Source organism: Cuculus canorus, chromosome 1, assembly GCF_017976375.1.
Source record: "Cuculus canorus isolate bCucCan1 chromosome 1, bCucCan1.pri, whole genome shotgun sequence".
NCBI lineage: Eukaryota > Metazoa > Chordata > Aves > Cuculiformes > Cuculidae > Cuculus > Cuculus canorus.
In genome coordinates this window covers 95,497,965-95,516,034 of record NC_071401.1, presented here as the reverse complement: position 1 = coordinate 95,516,034, position 18,070 = coordinate 95,497,965, and the positions used below count along the sequence as shown (strand labels likewise).

General features: G+C 42.2%; 1 protein-coding gene across 2 annotated transcripts in view; it reads left to right on the top strand.

Annotated features, from left to right (window-relative positions):
- Positions 1-6,189: 6,189 nt before the first annotated feature.
- The window catches only part of DOP1B (DOP1 leucine zipper like protein B), a 54,017-nt gene continuing 42,136 nt past the window's right edge, over positions 6,190-18,070 (top strand). For both annotated transcript variants that reach the window (XM_054074291.1, XM_054074282.1), the window contains exons 1-2: positions 6,190-6,467; positions 10,081-10,254. In XM_054074291.1, coding sequence (XP_053930266.1) covers positions 10,117-10,254 — 138 coding nt within the window. In that variant the 5' untranslated portion in view covers positions 6,190-6,467; positions 10,081-10,116. The remainder of the gene's footprint in view (positions 6,468-10,080; positions 10,255-18,070) is intronic.

The window sequence follows — 18,070 nt, the reverse complement described above, 5'->3', positions numbered from 1 at the left end:
GTCCCGCCAGCCAGCACAAAAGCCATCACGAGGAAGCTCCAGGACCCTGCACCATCTTACAGGGCAAGGTGTACACAGTGCTGCGCTCCATGGGGGGAGGCTGCTGTGCTGTTTTTGCTGTGAAAGTGCTGGAAACAATTGCCTATAAAGCTGTCATTAGTAATGACAAATCAGCAACAGGCATATTAATTCTTAATCAGGAGACAGCAAGACAATGCCAAGGTGACTTAGCTGACTGGGTTTTACCTTGGCTTCCTCTGGTACAGTTTGTGTTCAAGAAAGCCTTGGATCAAAAGAAGTTGAATATAAATAATATGTGTGGATTTAGCAATCACTTATCAGCACTGAAAAAAGGTGTGATTATTAGTGGTTCCTTTAAGGATACAATGGCTATTGTTTTTATGAAGATGGAAGAATTGCCAAATGAGTCATGCTCCAGAACTGATTGAAGAGCTGGATGTTCTCCTGTTAATCTGTTCTCCATGAAGAAAAAAATCTCTGAGGCCTTGAGTTTAAAGGCAACAGATAACTTACGAAATCCCTGTATAAAGGTTTTAATGCATTTTACGTAATACCCACAGACTGCCATCCAGTTAATGCTGTAACTTGACTCTCATTTTGATGTGCAGCAGAAGATGGTTTGTATATGCTCTTCTGGTTGTGTTAATGATATCTCAGCAAAATAAAAAATGGCTGTTCTGATTTAGTAACATTTTCTGCACAACTTTAAGAGATGCGGTCCATCAGTGGAGAATCGTGCCTAGTTCTTCGTACTTGAAATGCTGCTTGAATCCTTAAGTTTCAAAAATTCTGTGTTCTTCCATTTGGCATGTACAAATTTTCCAGACAAACCTTGATCCGGCTTTTATATGGTTTGTGCAAAGCCCAGACTGTAAGAGTCCTAGGTATATTTACCATAGCTGGATAATATCTGTTGTTAAATATAAATCAGTTTGTAAGTATCCCCTATGTTCTATAAAGTCCTTTTTAAGTCTAACTTGGGGTCTGGCTTTTGGGGTATTTTACATTCAAGCCAAACAAATTATAAGTTTGATTGTTTTAGAAAAAAATGTATTTCAAGTTCTTATATTAAGCCCTTTCACAGTGCTCATTCTTTTTTAAACCTGTTTATCCTGTTTCAGGGTTAGGAAGCAAAGTGGAAGATGATGGCTTAGTAATCTTCAGAAATTTCTCATGGTAAGGTTGATGATAATACAGATGGTTTCTTCGGTTATGAACAGAAAGAAGAAGGGATATTTTCACAACTTTTGCAGCTGTGTTGGGGTACTCAAGGAAGGAAAATCAGCTGTGCGGATACAACCTCAGCTGTAGGATACAGGGGGAAAAAAGGCAGAAAATGTTGGCTGCTTACAGGACCAGTCTGAGTCAGGAAGAAGCTGTGCAAGACAGCATTCTCTGGTGACAGTGGTAGGAGGGCTCTGTCATGGGAACAGAGCTGAGACCGTTCAGGGCAGCCTGCCAGGGGAGGGCTGTTTGCCGACAGCAGAATCAGAGGACAGGCTGTACTGTGTGTGTGGCAGCCTGGCTCTTTCAACAGAGCTTGCATTGTTCAAAATGTCTTTTTTTCAAGCTGCCTCCCTTCTTCTCTCCATGTCCATTTTGTCTCAGTATTTTGTTGCTTTCAGATTCTGGTGTGCTTGCTGAGTGGTTATTGTGTGAAGTTTAAGGGTTAGGAAAGGGATGAAATAATAATGATCTGTTCTACTTTATAAAAGCTTTACAAGTGATTTGATGTTTTTACGGTGTGTCACTACCATTTTTACTTTGGAATTTATTAGTGAAAGAAGATGTCTGGTAATGCAAGTAGTTGTGACATGAGACAATAAAGGAATTGGATTCACAGTTGTGAGAGCTCAGTGGAGGCCATTTCTTGGGGATGCTGTAGCTTGTGTAAGACACAGTCAGGCAGCAGGCAGCAAACTTTGGGAGTAGAAGCTGTACCTGCCCCCGCATCAGCTGGATATAAAGAGTGTGCAGGGCCTCTGGGACTTTCTGGATGAGAAGCTACAGATGTCCCAGTGTGCTGGTTAACAACACAGCTACCATTTTCAGGGCCTGTAGTAGGCTGGCTGTTCACAAAAGTTTTGCTTTGGAAAGCTAGTAATATAAAGATATAGGAGAAATCATTAAGGAGACTGGTCTGCTCTAAACCTTTTTGAATCTAGAAAGGTTTGCACTGCGGACATGCCTCGAGATTTTGAGGTCAGGTTACCTAAAAAGATGAAGAGCGTATGCCTAGCTTAACATGTTGTATTCTTAAATTTTCCATTTAAATGGTTTCCTATATAAATAATGAAAATGACAAGAAGTCTAAGAGTTTATGTCCGTAGATAATTTTCATTGAAATAATCTCTTATGGTAGTATGACACAACATGTGTCAAGGCTTGTGGGGATAGGACCAGGGGGAATGGGTATAAACGGAAGAGGGGCAGATTTGGACTAGACATATGGAAGAATTTCTTCACTATGAGAGTGGTGAGACACTGGAACAGGTTGCCCAGGGAAGCTGTGGCTGCCCCATCCCTGGAGGTGTTCAAGGCCAGATTGGATGGGGCCTTGAGCAGCCTGATTTAGTGGGAGGTGTCCCTGCCCATGGCAGGGGGGTTGGAACTGGGTGGTCTTTAAGGTCCCTTCCAACCTAAACCATTCTATGATTCTATGTAAGCAGTGTCCTGACTTCAAATGCTATGGCATTCCTCTCAGCCTGAAACCATGTTGAGAAAATTTATATTATATATGCTGCTCAGTATTACTTAAAACACATAAATGCAGAATATAATTGAAACTCCAGTCTCGCGTTAGTATAGGAATGTTTTTAGCTTTTAATCTCAAATAATTTGAAAAAAAGGAAATAAACAATAATGATATGGAAATTCTTCAGGTTTTATCCTGCGAAGGTTTCATTTTGGAGCTGACAATAAAGGAAGCTGTCTGCTGGCCAAGTTCTGTTCTTGGAGGTCAGTTTTCATTGTCTGTAGATCATTTCACCACGTTAGCTATTCATAGCACTTCCATCTGAATTAGCAATACCTAAATTCACACTTCCCTGTTTCGATTGTCGTTGTGTCTTTGGACCCTTCCTGCTAATCTAGAGTCGTGGTTACGCAGTACTCTTAAAATCCTACCCTTGCTCTCTTCAGGTACGTATCTGCATACTTAAAGACACTGATCTGTTGTTTGATTGGAGTTACACAGTACTGAGAAGATATATGACATCAGTGGCTCCAGTGTGTTTCATTGGTGAATGGATTGTTTTAGACACTGCTAGGGAGATAAAATACTGAAAGCAAGCAACATGTTAAACTTCCCTCAATAAATAATAGAAATGTTATGTAGTTTTATGGTAGAAATTTCATACTTTAAATTGTGAGGGATATTTCTTTAAAAAAAGAAAAAAAGCAACTGACAAGTGATACACATTTGGGGCAGGCTTTTCCGATATGAACCAGATTTATGTCAACGTCATGTGGAAGTTAATGTGAATGCTCATCAGATTGAAATGCAGCCTGGCTGTCTCCAGAAGTGATTACATCAGTAGATCTATTACTTGCTCTCATCCCAAGAGTCAGGATTTAGTATGGGCAGTGCTGACGTAGTGCACGTAACAAATTGATTTATAGCCTTTCCTGAAAGAAGCCTTGTGTGGTAGAACAGGCATGCTTTGAATTAGTATAACCTGTGATACAAAAACAGCATTGAGAGTTATTTTCCAAATGATTTACCAACCAGCAGATTCGGAAGCACCAGAGCTGAGGAAGTGGATTGGTCTGGAGGTTGGTCAGTTTTGGTGCATGTTCTGAGCAAAGCTTCCCAGTGGGCTGAGCACTTCCGTGGCCTCTCTGTCAGGAGATGTTCTAGTGCCTGCCAGCAGCTGACCTGGTACTGCAGCCATTTCCCCAGCATAGGCCGGAAGGATCCCTCTCCTCCACCTGACTGCCTGTTTATTTGAAATCCTAGAAGACTTCTGTCTTTTATTAGAAATGGCAAAGGGGTTCAAATTTAGACAGAAAACAGAACAACATAAATAGTTGGGCACCCACACATAACTGGAGCAAAGAACACAAATTTGCAAGAAAAATAACTTCTAAAGGGATACCAAACCCTCAGAAATTAGTTTTAAAATATCCTAAGTAACATGCTATACTGTAGATCATAAATGTCCTGTGTTAAGGACATCATAATAAATACGAGCTCTTTGCTCAGTCAGGTGCATATTCAGAAACACTGACCTTCACTTCCAAGAACGAAGCTGCACTGCCTTGAAAGTTGCAAAACCTTAAAGTTTAGGGCTGGAGCACCTCCCATACAAGGACAGGCTGAGAGACTTGGAGTTGTTCAGCCTGGAGAAGAGAAGGCTCCAGAGAGCCCTTACAGGAACCTTCCGGTAACTGAAGGGGCTGCAGGAAAGCTGGAGAGGAACTGTTTACAAAGGCATAGAGTGATAGGACCAGGGGGAATGGCTTTAAACTGAAGAGGGGCAGATTTAGACTGGACATAAGAAGAAATTTCTTCACAATGAGAGTGGTGAGACACTGGAACAGGTTGCCTAGGGAAGCCGTGGCTGCCCCATCTCTGGAGGTGTTCAAGGCCAGGTTGGATGGGGCCCTGGGCAGCCTGGTCTGGTGGGAGGTGTCCCTGCCCATGGCAGGGGGGTTGGAACTGGATGGGCTTTAAGGTCCCTTCCAACCCAAACTATTCTATGATTCCATGATTTAGAAACTGAGATTTAAATTGATGGTGTTGCATTTTAGAAAGAGAAGCTATGTTGATGCCCATAGTACTGAATACATCTACTGCTATTTATACCTAAGGAAAAACATTACAGTCAAATGACAGAGCCAGTTTGTTGTACGAGGGAGCCCCATCTGAATTCAGAACTTGATTGCACATATGCTCTAATGCCTCCCCCCATTTCTGAAGATTTGTCTTTTAAAATGATGACGGATCTGTAATAAAGCTGCAAATCCACACAAAATGTTTTAATGTTTTGTCAGATACATTTCCTACATATTTGTCTGAGATTACCCAGCCTTTCAGGCATCCAGGCTGATCTCAGTGCAGCGGACAGGTGCCGTCTTCCCAAATGGATGGAATATGTGAGAGCTGTGTGGGCTATATGAAAGCTTTTGAGCAACTGCTCTGATTTTATAGTGAGGCAGCATGTGCTGAAGCTATGCCAGCAGCGCTTCTTGGTACCTGGTTGAGCTTTTGGAGATGTACACACCTGGGGAGTGAAAGCGCAGGTAGAAACCTTCTCGTCTTGATTCCATCCCTCCAGCATGTGCATAAAGCAGTCTTATTAGCTGCTGGTAAGCATAACTTTTATTTGCTATAACAACATGCCAAATTATATTACTAAGATATAGCTACAAAGAGGAAATGGTTGGTCTCAAGGAAACAAGGGTATATGAATGTAAAACTTAACTGGAGATCATTGCCAAAGCAGTATCCATCATAATCCTAAAAGCCACATTTTCTATTCTAGCACCTTGAAAAATGGAACAGGTTGGTTTTCCTTGACCTTTTCACCTCCTTTGAACTAGCAGAACTATGTTCTAAAAAACAACAAAAGAAAATGAAAAAAAAAAAGAAAAAAAAGGCAAAAACCCCAAGCTGAGGTTAAATAAATCCTTATCTGGCAAGATCATGTCTTTTGATTTCCATGAGTATTTTGCTAGTTTCTTTTTTTGCCCTAAGTGTACTACAAATCTAGCACATTAACTTTCTTCCGAGCCTTCTGTAAAGAACACCAGAGGGCTTTTCATACCGAATTTGAGGATTTCGACATAAATGTCCCATTTGTATCGAATGCTCCCATTTGTATCGAATGGGACAAGCGCCTCTCCGTGAAAGCTGTCTATCCAAAATCTATCACAAGCGGTTCATGCCTAAAACCAGCCGGAGCAGAAGGAAAACTCTTAACACGTGCCTCCTTTCCTAGTTTCGGTGCAGGGGGCCCGCAGGAGCTCCCCATACCCGGAGGAGCAGGAGGGACACACGCCGGGCTGCGGTTCTCCTGCAGCCAGGCGGGGGTGCCGCCAGGGGGCGAGCGGTTCACAGGCCCGGCCTCCGAGCTGTACCATTTCCCCGAGGGGGGAGGAGGGGGATGGCAGGTGACCCGTTCCGGGCTCTGGCGCTCACCGACACCGGCAGCCTTCCTTCAGTGCTTGGCAGCGGGTAAAGAGGAGAATGGCGACAGCTGGGTGGAGACATTCGGAGCCCTCTTGAGGCGATCTAGGGGCTTCCCCTCCCCGCGCAGTGGTATCGCCCCGGCTGCGGCGCGGCCCTCGCGGGAGCGGCAGCGGGGTGGGTTTTTCTGCTCCCTCCGGTTGCCATAGAGACTGCGGGATTCCCCCATCCCATCCCATCCCATCCCATCCCCATCCCTCGCCGGGACGCGTCGCTGTCACCGCCGGCTCGGCAGGTCTGCGGGGCTTCTTGCCAGGTACGGGGGTGGCGGGGACGAGAGCGGCTGGGTGCGTGCTTGGGCAGCGCGGGAGGCGCGGCCGGGAAGGCTTGCACGGGGTCCGGCCGGGATGGCAGCGCAGCGGGGGGCGGGATGCGGGCGGGGGGACCCGCCGAGGTTCGGCCGGGATGGCAGCGGGATGCGGGATGAGGGCGGGGGGGACCGTCTGGGAGCCGCCGGGGTGGCAGCGCGGCGGGATGCGGGATACGGGTTGCGGGTGGGGAGGGATGACTGGGAGCCGCCGGGGTGGCAGCGCAGCGGAATGCAGGATGCGGGATGAGGGCAAGGGGGTCCCGCTGGGACCAGACGGGGTGACAGCGCAGCGGAATGCAGGATACGGGATGCGGGATACGGAATGAGGGCGGGGGGACCCGCTGGGACTCGCCGGGGTGGCAGCGCAGCGGGATGGGGGATGCGGGCGGCGGACCCTGCCCTGTCCCCGCCGCTGCCACAGCCCCGGCGGTCCCTGCCCGGCAGGTGGGGCTGAGGACAGGCTGCGGGGCTGCCCCTCTGCCGAGGGGGGGACCGAGGGGAGCTGTCCCTCCGCGGAGGGATGGGGGATGCGGGATATGGGTTCCAGGTAGGAGGGGATGGCGCAGCGCATCCCCGCGGGGCGAGCAGTGGGAGGGGATGCTGGCCGCGGGGATGGGTGCCCACCACTCCCCGGGCTCTGGAACCGTCAGAAAGGAGTGGGGAAGGGGTGAAAGGGGGATATGGGGTGCCCGCAGCAGGCCTGCATCCCCGGGAGGCAGCGCCTGGTCCCTGGGGATCAGCGGCGAAGCGCCCGTCTCGTTAACCTGCCTTAAGACGGTGCTGGGAGCTGATGAGTAACCATGAACGTCTCCATTGGCTGAGGAAGTTTGTGAGCCAGGATTTGGAAGAGGTGCCTGAAAGGTCGCTGGCAAGTGGCTTTTGTTTTGGGGTTGCGGTTTTGGGGAAGTCAGGAAGGACAAGGATCTGTTAAAGCAAGTCCAGAGGAGGCCACGAACATGATCAGAGGGTTGGAGCACCTCCCATAGGAGGACAGGCTGAGTTGGGGTTGTTCAGCCGGGAGACTTTAGAGGAGCCGTCCAGTACTCAAAGAGGGCCTAGAGGAAAGCTGGGGAGGGGCTCTTTGTCAGGGAGTGCAGTGACAGAACAAGGGATAATGGTTTTAAGCTGAAAGAGGGGAGATTTGGATTAGATATTAGGGAGAAATTTTTTAATGTGAGGGTGGTGAGGCACTAGAGCAAGTTGCCTAGAGAAGTCATGGCTGCCCCATCCCTGGAGGTGTTCAAGGCCAGGTTGGATGGGGCTTTGAGCAGCCTGATCTGGTGGGAGGTGTCTCTGCCCATGACAGGGGGGTTGGAACTGGATGATCTTTAAAATCCCTTCCAACCCAAACCATTCTATGAGTCCTGCCTTTGTATACAAGCTTGCATATGATCTATTGCTCGTATTTAGACTACTGGATTTTTTGAAACCTTCCTGACATCTAACAGTGTAGGGACGTGAACATCGATGCACACTAAATCATTTAGTCCATCGCTTTTCTGGGTGGGAATATATTGTTCACCTGTCTTCTCAAAGAACAGTCCAAAGAGAGTGTCTTAAGAAGTCAGTAAGACAATTTTTTCCCCAACTGAAGTTTTATTATGTTTTACATTTTTTTTCTTTTCTATTTTACCCTTGCAACCCTCGTCTTTTACTTAAGTAGACCAGATTTTAATGTCATGAGAATACTTTAAGACATGATTTTCTTAGACTATTTAGAACATCCTTAAGTGCTGTTGGTAATTTGATTGATTCCTGTTCTCTAAGTGGATTCCTGTGGGTATATTGCATTAACAAATGAAGAAATTTGGTGTGCTCTGTCAGCAAAACAGCTGCCCGATTCTAAATGATCCGGAAAAATCACTTATTTATGAAAGTGGCAGCATTCTTTATTTGGCAGAGAGCTGCTAGGTTACTTCCTAGCTCATGCTTTGTTCTGGGAACTAAAAATGCAATCCAATAGTCCAATGATTAAGGTACTTAAATAACTGAGATAAAAAAATTCTTGCCCTGCTTGTTTTGGGGCAGTGTCTGTATCAGATTAATTTTCACTGACAGTATATTGCAAGTTTGCTACTTTGTTAGGTTTTATGGGAGGGTTGACATTTTTTTTTAAATCCTTCTTGCAGCAAGGATGGCTGTTTCCCAAATGAATGTTATACCCCGCAAGGCAGTGAGATTTTTTTACTCTCTCTCTTGTAAGAAGCATTACATGCACCCTGGGGAGAACAGAAAATTAAACTTTTACTGTAGCAAAGCAAACAAACAAAACCAACCAACTAAGCATGACCCTGATAGCATTGTGTGAGAATACTTCTTTTTTTCATAGAGGTAGATCTGGGTTAGAAGACGTAGAGTGGCTGTGTGCTTCTATTCAGCAAAGGTTGAATCCTATTATCAGTGAGTACATAAGTGGCTCGAACCTGCTTTTAAAATCCTTTCTCTTTTATATGTGCATCCAACATTTTTCTTTCTGCAAGCTGGCTAGAAAATCTTGATGTAGTTATTGTTGTTTGTTGAAGTTAATGGATGATACACAGTTGTTCCACTGATTACTTTTTGAAGCGATGTGAGAGATGAGCTGCTTTGAAAGAATATAGAAGATTACTTAGATTTGGTTTTGTGTCTGACAGAGGAAAATGAAAGCAGTTGTCTTTCAAAAACATTATTAAATGTTTTGTTGTAGGACTATCCTTTCTTTTCTATATCAGTGGTATAGCATGGATTAACCTTAACTTGGCATCCCTGAACTCAAACATCTCTTTAGAAGAATATTTTTTATAATAGCTAGCAGGAGAACTAGTGTCATAGCTAGGATAAGAATGAAGATATGATTTCTTTTACTACGTAAAATCCAGCCACACCTATTTCTCATTGTTCTAAACCAGATACCATTTGCCTTTTTAATCTCAGTGTGTTGCAGAATATAAAAAAATCAGGTCTGAATAACTTATTTTTCCTCTGTAAAAACATACAAATACTTTTTGTTGACATAAAGGAATATTTAAATGCATGTCTTGATGCTTTGGCACAGCACTTTAGTCTTGTACATAAGCAACTGCTGCTGACAAGTTGAGATGTGGAGTTCTCAGAGCTCCTTCTGCTGTGGGCTGAGAGGCCCTTTAATGGAATTTCTCTGGAAAGCTGAATTTTCATAGCAAATGTATCACATTTCATGGCTACAGGTAACTTTTCAAAACACTGCACAGGTGCTAGGTTATGAAAACTGTTTTCTTCTCCCTGACTCCTTGTCAGCACTTTGACTGTTCATAACGAGACTTTATATTCCTTTGTTATTGTGTGAGAAATCCACGTGCATGGAAGGAAAAAACATCTGTCATAAATAGGAAAATATGACTGCAAAACTTGTAAAACGGGCGATGGGGAGTTGGAGTCATGCCTGTTAAGCTATTTTTACCTTTGTGTGAAACTTGATCAGATGACCTGTTTATTATGCTCTGTCGGCGCTTCTACGTATTTATTGTTATCTTACAATACTTTAGATTTGCCAGAACTTAAATGTTAATGGTATCTTTTTGTAACTGTGTGCACGCTATAGTTTACCAGGAATTTTACCTTGCTATGAGAACCGAAGATGGATCCAGAAGAGCAGGAGTTACTTGGTGATTACAGATACAGAAATTATTCTTCAGCGATTGAGAAAGCTTTGAGAAACTTCGAATCATCGAGCGAATGGGCAGATCTCATATCTTCCCTTGGCAAACTCAATAAGGTACACTGTCAGTGGAGTATTTTTTCATTTGTTCATTTTCTTTGTATTGTTATTAACTTTTCTGTAACTTACAATATTTAGCAAAATTGAAAATTCACTCAAGAAAAGATATTCATTCTTAAAGGAGGGGTAATGGAAGCAGCTACGTCAGTATAATTTATATAAATGTGAGAAATTCTGGTAAAACCAACAGAGATTTCCTTCAAATGGTATTTGTTTTCTTTATGCAACTAAGTTAATTTAGTTTTTGCATTGAAGAAACCTTCAAGATGCTGGTTGCTCTAGAGCAGCTAAACAAGCCTTTATAGAGAGCAGGATGTCATGAGTTTCAGTATATATGCTGAGTCAAAATTTACATTTAAAGATCACATTTGCTTGACCGTGCCCTTCCCTTGTATTTGGGGAAATAATTGATTTGCTGCTGGTGGTGGCTTTTGTATGACCGTGGAATGTAAGGTTGAATATAGGAAGAAAGAAGATGACTTTTACAGGAAAACACCTAGGAAGTGTGTTCTCTCCCCCTGCCCGAGAAACAAGGTCAACATTGTTTGTGTCCCATTTTGTCTCTTTTAATATAAAGCTCTTCCTGAGTGTACATGGGGCAAGAGTAGTTAAACAGCCATTAAGGAAACAGGGGCGGGAGGAGGCAAGTCCTGCAGAATTCATAAGGAAACATCTGTTGTTACCCGATAGATGCCTCACATGCCTTCACTGTTGTTGCTAAGGCTTAATTTTACTGAGTTTTCGAAGGGAGGAGAACCCATAGAATCATTGAATATCTCAAGCTAGAAGGGACTCATAAGGATCATGAAGTCCAATTCCCTGCTCCTTGTAGGTCTACCTAAAACTAAACTATATGACTAAGGGCATCATCCAGACGCTCACTGAACTCTGTCTTGGTGCCGTGACCATTTCTCTGAGGAGCCTGTCCACTTGACCACCCTCAGTGAAGAACCTTTTCCTAATGTCCAGTCTGAACTTCCCCGAACTCAGGTTCATTCCATTTCCTTGTTTGATATTGCTGGTCACTAAACAGAAGAGATCAGCACCTTCACCTCTACTGCTCCCCTTGAGGAAAGTGTAGACTATGATAAGGTCAGCCCTCAGCCTTCTCTTCTCCAGGCTGAACAAACCAAGTGACCTAAACCACTCCTCATAAATCTTGCCTTCAAAATATTTCACCATCTTGGTCTTCTTCCTCTGGAAACAATCTGATAGATTGATGTCCTTCTCACATTGAGGTGCCCAAAACTGCACACAGTTCTTGAGGTGGGGCCACACCAGTGCATTGTAGAGTGGGACCATCCCCTCCCTCAACAGGCTAGTGAAGCTGTGCTCAATGTGCCCCAGGGCATGGTTGGCTCTTTTGGTTACCAGGGCACACTGTTGACTAGTATTCAACTTGCCATCAACCCAGACCCCCAGGTATCTTTCCGCAGGGCTTCTCTCCAGCCTCTCATCCCCCAGTTTGTATGTATAACCAGGATTATGCTGTGCCATGTGGAGAATACAGCACTTACTCTTGTTAAATTTCATACATCTGGAAATTACGTTGTTCTGTAGTCTATGCAGATCGCTCTGTAAGGCCTCTCTACCCTTAAGGGAGTCCATAGCTCCTTCTGGTTTAGTATAGTGGGCAAACTTAATTAATGTACATTCTGTTCCTACATCGAAATCATTAATAAGAACATTAAAAAGCACTGACCCTAAAAGAGAGCCCTGGGGAACCTCCCCAGTGACTGGTCACCAGTCTGATATAACCTCCATTTACTATAACCCTTTGAGCCCAGCCATCAGTCAATTGCTTACTGAACGTACTATGGACTTGTCTAGCTGTGTGCTGGACAGTTTATCCAGAAGAATACTATAAGAGTGTCAAAAGATTTGCTGAAGTCCAAGAAAATCACATTTACTGGCCATACTGGCTATGACCACTGACTCCATTGTCTTTCAGTAATTCCCAGAATAACGTTCTCCATAGTTTTCTGAGGTACTGAAGTGAGACTGACAGGCCTGTAGCAACAGGATCTTCCTTCTTACCCTTCTTGAAAATTGGGATAATATTTGCCAAATTGACATTTTTTTAAGGGCAACCATTATTCTTTCCTCTTCAGAGAAAAGAAGCTGGATATTTCTCTGGCAATAGGAGTTACACATTTCTGCCTTCACTGTTTTATCCTGATTCCTGATGAGTCAGTAAAGAAAGTCAGAACCCTTCAGAATGCTTCTCTCACAAGGGAAAACCATCATAGAATCATTAAGTTTGGAAAAGACCTCTTAAGATCATCCAGTCCAGCCGTCAGCCTAATACCACTGTGTCCACTAAACCGTGTCACAAAGTGCCATGTCTACACAGTTTTTTTAACAAGAAATAATTAGGGTAAGAGATTTCTTATCTTAGCAGGAGGTAGCATTTGATCTTTTATCTTGATCTAGATAAAGACACTGAACTGGTTAACACTTATCTGAAACTTTTTCAGGAGCAGAACTGCTAAAATATGTAGCAGCATAGTAAAACCCAAACAAAAAAGCTTTTAGCTGTTACATCAGTCCATCTGCTGTAGTATTTTGTGGACTTAATCAGTTTAGGAGCTTAAGAAATGGTAAAGCAAATCATCCCATGTTCATCTGCTTCTGTCTGTTAGATGAAAATAAGGATGTGTGTCAGGGGAACCAAAAGGAAGATTGTGACTAAAGATATCAAGAGCTAGTCTTTTAACTCCTGTGGTTACTTGGCTTCTTACATCCTGAAACATAAATATTGCTGTTGAGTTCTGTTAGTGTCGAGGGCAGTATTTGTAGCATAAGAGCCTGATTTCTTCTACAGTCAGTTCTCTAGGTGAATGAATGAGCAGGGAGCGACTAGGTAGGAGACAGGAGATCAACAGTTTCTCAGTGAAAAAAATGTTCGTAAACAGTGGTCATATTCAGGAACCTGGTTGTTAATAACTGATGTGCAACAATGGCCATTATTAAGCAGATGTACAAATGCTGAGAAAGGGAGAAACAAAAGAGGGCGAGTAAGTTGAGGAGTTTCAGAAGTACTTTTCATGCTTGTTCTTGCTTGTATAGGTATAATATTTTCTGAGGCTTTTCCTCCTGTAGGCAGGCTTCAACAATACTCTGCATTATTGAATCCCACAAGTTAACACACACTCTTATTTGTGTAGAAGCTCAGTGACATTGCCCTTTCAATACAAATCCTGTAGGAAGCAGCACAGACCCTTCCTACAGATGAGGAGAAAAGAATGGAGGGAGCTGATCCAGATTCCTTTGGCCTTGATTGAAAGAAGGGACATTGAAGATCTTTCTGCAGTTAGTCCTGGTGAAGTGAGACAACTGTGCTACTTTTTTCGTTTACTACTTAGCTACCAAGGTTAAACCAAAGGTTGTTTTCCACAGTTTCTCTATTGCTTCTGTGATTCTAACTGATGTTTCACAGTGATTATAGAACCAGGGAAGCAACAGAGAGATCAGTTGACTTTAATTTGAAAGTTCACCCAGATGGATCAGTTTAGAGATCTAGAAACATTATTTTTCATCACTTAAGGAAGATGAGCCTTATTTAACCTCAGATGACTTCAGTGTGGACAGCTTCACTTTGCGTGACTTTTAGATATGGAATAAGGGCTTTTATTGTTTTGTTTTGTGACTCATCTCTTGCTATTTAAAGTAAGTCAGATGAACAGTGTCCTAAAATTGCATGTGTTCCTCAGTGGTTTTATAAGGAGCCTGGGGGGAGTTACTACAGTTTTACCCATGTTTTTTAGCTAACCTAGGCTTCTAAAGTTAGGTAAGATGAAGCTCCCCTGCAGTGTTCTGAACAGAACTGCAGATGCCAAATGTGAGCATGAGTGAAGGATGGAGAGAAACTTATGTTTCTAACAGATACTAGAGTTGGCAGAATTTGCTAATTTATGCTATACCCCAAGTCTGTAAGAGAAAGACTTTGGGGATTTTAGTTTGAGTAGTGTGGGTGTTATGTATCATCACGGTGAAGGAGAAACATTGGAAAATAATGTTTGTAAAAATTTGTAGAAGAAAATGAATGGACAGGTGCAAACAGGTGGATTAAACAGGCATTAGACGGGGATGTTAATGTTTTCAAGAGAAGCTTCATCTTTGCTCTGAAACTTACTCATAAACTCCACTGGTAAATATAACCCCTCTCTGTGTTTTGCTTCTGTTTAGGCTCAAGTTACTGTAAACTGGTCATTTAGTAGCTGCAGCCTAGGCTGCTCCATGCTTCAAGAAACAGGATTATTCTCTTCTCAGTGCTGTTCTTAAATACAGCTTTGAACCATTTTTTTATTGTTTTTGCAAATCTTCATGTGTTCAGCAGTGTTTTGTGACGAACGTTTTCAGAGGTTCGGAACAGATTGCTGCATCCAGAATAGTAATCCTCTCAATTGTCTTAGTGCTAGAATGCGATTGTGCTATTGCAGGTTTTGCCAGCTTGTTCCAATGTTTTCAAAGGACACAGTTCTGCAAATCACTCCGATACTTTGATAGAAAAAAATACTGTGGGGAAGGGGTGTTTTATTTTCAACCTAGAGATAGGTGATGGTTGAGCATATGTAGGTTTGCAAGTGAAACAGGTGCTTTTAACGTCGTTTTCATATTGAAAATGTTTGTCGCAGTCTATTTAGAGTACAAAATAAAATACACGTAAAAGCATTCATGTAGGGGGAACTTAAGGCAATTAAGAGGCTCAAAATATTATGGAGTTAGGAAAATCCAAGTGCTTAGTGTGCTTTACAGTTTTTGATTCAGATTATAGGCATATATTTTCTAGAAGTTTTGACTCTGGGTGCGGTGACACAGTTTGCAAAATAAACTGCAGAGCAGTAGTAAATAGTGGATTCCAAAGCCTGCTTTTGTGAGGAATCTACGAAAGGAGGTTTTAAAAAAAGTCTGAAATTTACTGGTCCACAGAAGAGAAAATAAATCTCACTGTGTTTTTGTCAAGTGAATGTTTAAACTACCCTGTTTGTTCATTTAATCCATATATATTTAAAAACAGTGACTGATAATAATCTTGTATCTGTTTGACAAGTATACCAGACGGGATTTTGCCATGCATATTGGCAGAAATACCTACATCAACTATTTTTCAACGGTTTTTGGATATCAGTATCAAACTTGCACAGAAGTTTCACCAGTGACTGTTGGCTGAGAGACTAGCAATCCTATTCTGAGCAAGATGTTCATCTATAGTTATTATTTACCATGAAAACAAAATATTATGACCTTTGAAAAATCAATTGTTCTAGAGGGATTTATTTTATGGTTACAGCATGGTTGACTTGCTCAGTAATGGTAGGAATATTTGCTCTAAAAAAGCACTTTCAAACTGCTTTTTATCTATGGACATAACACAAGTATGTAAATGCACAGATTATAAGTTCTTGCAATATTAATTTTAGTCTGCAATTTCAGAGTGTTGTGGTTTTTTTTAATTTGACTTTCGGTAGAAAATAAGTATGGTATGTTTTATTTCTGTAGGCTTTTATTACTTCAAAAACTTGGAGGTGAATATGATCTCAACCAGACACTTGATCTGTTTGAAGGGGAAGGGGAGAAAGCACAAAAATTGTTGCAGCTGCGCAACTATTGTTTGTTTCAGTAGGAACACTGAATGTTACAATATGTCTGTTCTTGAGAGGAGAGAAGAGAAGGATTCTTCTGAAATACAGATTTAATGAGCATAGCCATTAACTGCACCAGTTGCTTCTATTAGAACTATGACTGCCACGGCTTTATGACAACTGTTGGCTGAATTACAAACACAAGCACCACTTGCCTTCTGTTGAAGGCCAGCCTTATATCTTTGTGAATAAGGGAAGCTTTGCCTCCTAATTGCTTTATAGAACTTCACCACCACACCCAATTCACAAACGCAACGTGCAAGATGGTATTTTATATATATCTTCTTTCCCTCCTTGTTAAATATAATGGTAGCTCCCAGTTTACAGTTTCCTCACAACCACCTTTGAACTTCATGTTGTTATTTTTATGGAACCTGGTGCTCTGTTTAGAATTTTGTTACTTACTTGGAAAATGAATCAGTGGAAAATGGAATCGCAGGCTTCCTACTCCCCACTTTCTCCCAACTACTGTGGTCTAAACAAGAGCTATAGTAGTTCCTAGTTGAAAATAATTTTAGAAATTTATGTACATGCTGTATTTTTCTGGAATTCTAGTTACATAAATGAAAAAAATTATTTGCTTGGGCCTTTTATGTCTAAGCAAACTGATCTAACTCGTCTCTAGTCATGCTATAAAGTAGTGCAGAATGACTTAAACCAGCAGGTGTGGAAATGCAAATATTCCTCTGTCGTGTTTGTTTTAAGGCACATGCATACACTGCTATGAAGGATGGTCTTCCCTTTCTACCCTTCATAGCCCTCATTCAAAGAAACTCTGACCATACATAAGCATTAGCAAGTGTTTAGTGTATATTATGTATTCTCCATGGACATGCATGTCATTACTTTGTACATCTGATTTTTTCCTGATGTACTGATTAAAGCTTTCTTCTTAAAAGCCAGTGGTAGGCCACATACTTCTTGGTTTTCTGAGGCTGTTGATTTCTCACTGCTCTGTGAAAACCAGACCCCGGGATGAAATATTAACACAAAGTGTTTACTGGCAGTTCAAGCTTCTCAAGTCAACGCTTGCTGGGAGTTCCAGTGACGTTTAAAATTTCTGCCACCATAACAGCTCATGTGGAAAACAGTATGAGACAAGGAAGAAGTTGATCATGGGTGGGCTTCAGCCAATATGTAACTGAAGATGGTCAGATTAAGCTCACAAAACCAATAAAAAATAGGTGAATAACAGGTGCTGGAACCTGTAAGCAGAGTTGTCCATCTACCATTGTTAGTGTTGGATTCTGAATATGGAAACAATGGTTTGGGATAGGATCTTCATCTGCATGCAATGCCAATGATAGCAGACTTACTACTACAGCATTTAACTACTTGTAACAGGTGAAATAATAATGACATTTCAGCAGTCTTGGATCTCACAGACAACTGTTTCTGTTTTTCAGTTGTGGGAGCTCACGATATTTAAAACGCAAGCTTTTTAGTTTTGCCTGTCACCTCAAAGAAACCATCTAGCACTTGGAAATGTGTATATTGTCATGTCATTTTTATTTCAATGAACAGTTTTAGAACCATCCACTAATTAATGTCTTTCAACCTTTTAAAAATTCTTTAAGCCCTGCAGTTTTGGGGAAGCTGTTAAGAATGTGAACCCTTCAGCAAAGTGCCAAACAGCCCACCTCTCTGCTGAAGTGGTGCTTGGTGGCTGCAGAGTCTTCTAATACGTTGTAGTGTGGTTTAAAATCCCTTGCATCTGCTGGAAGATCAGAGAAAACTGTTAGCCAAGAACACCCACTCTTGAGAAGATTTGTAGTTTGTATCTAACTGTATTTCTTTAACCCAAGTCTGAAAAAAGATTACATGCATTTAAAAATCATTCTGATATGATGAGATGAAACTCTCCTCAGCTTATGTATGAGGTTCATAATAAATATCTTCAAATCTTGCTTCCTGTGTAGAGACGTCTTCTGATTCTTTAGATGAAGCTGTATAGTTGACACGTGTACATGAATGTAGTCTAAGTTAGTTTCCCCTACTGGAATTTGCACATATAAGGCTTTCAGAGTTACCCAGGAGAAATACTTAAAACTGAACTATCCCTGAATATCCACTGTTGAACTCCTAATACACCAGGAATATTTTTTCCTCTTCTGACACAGCGTTTTGCTTAGCTGTCTCTGATGTTTGTTGAAGGAGAATTCTTATTT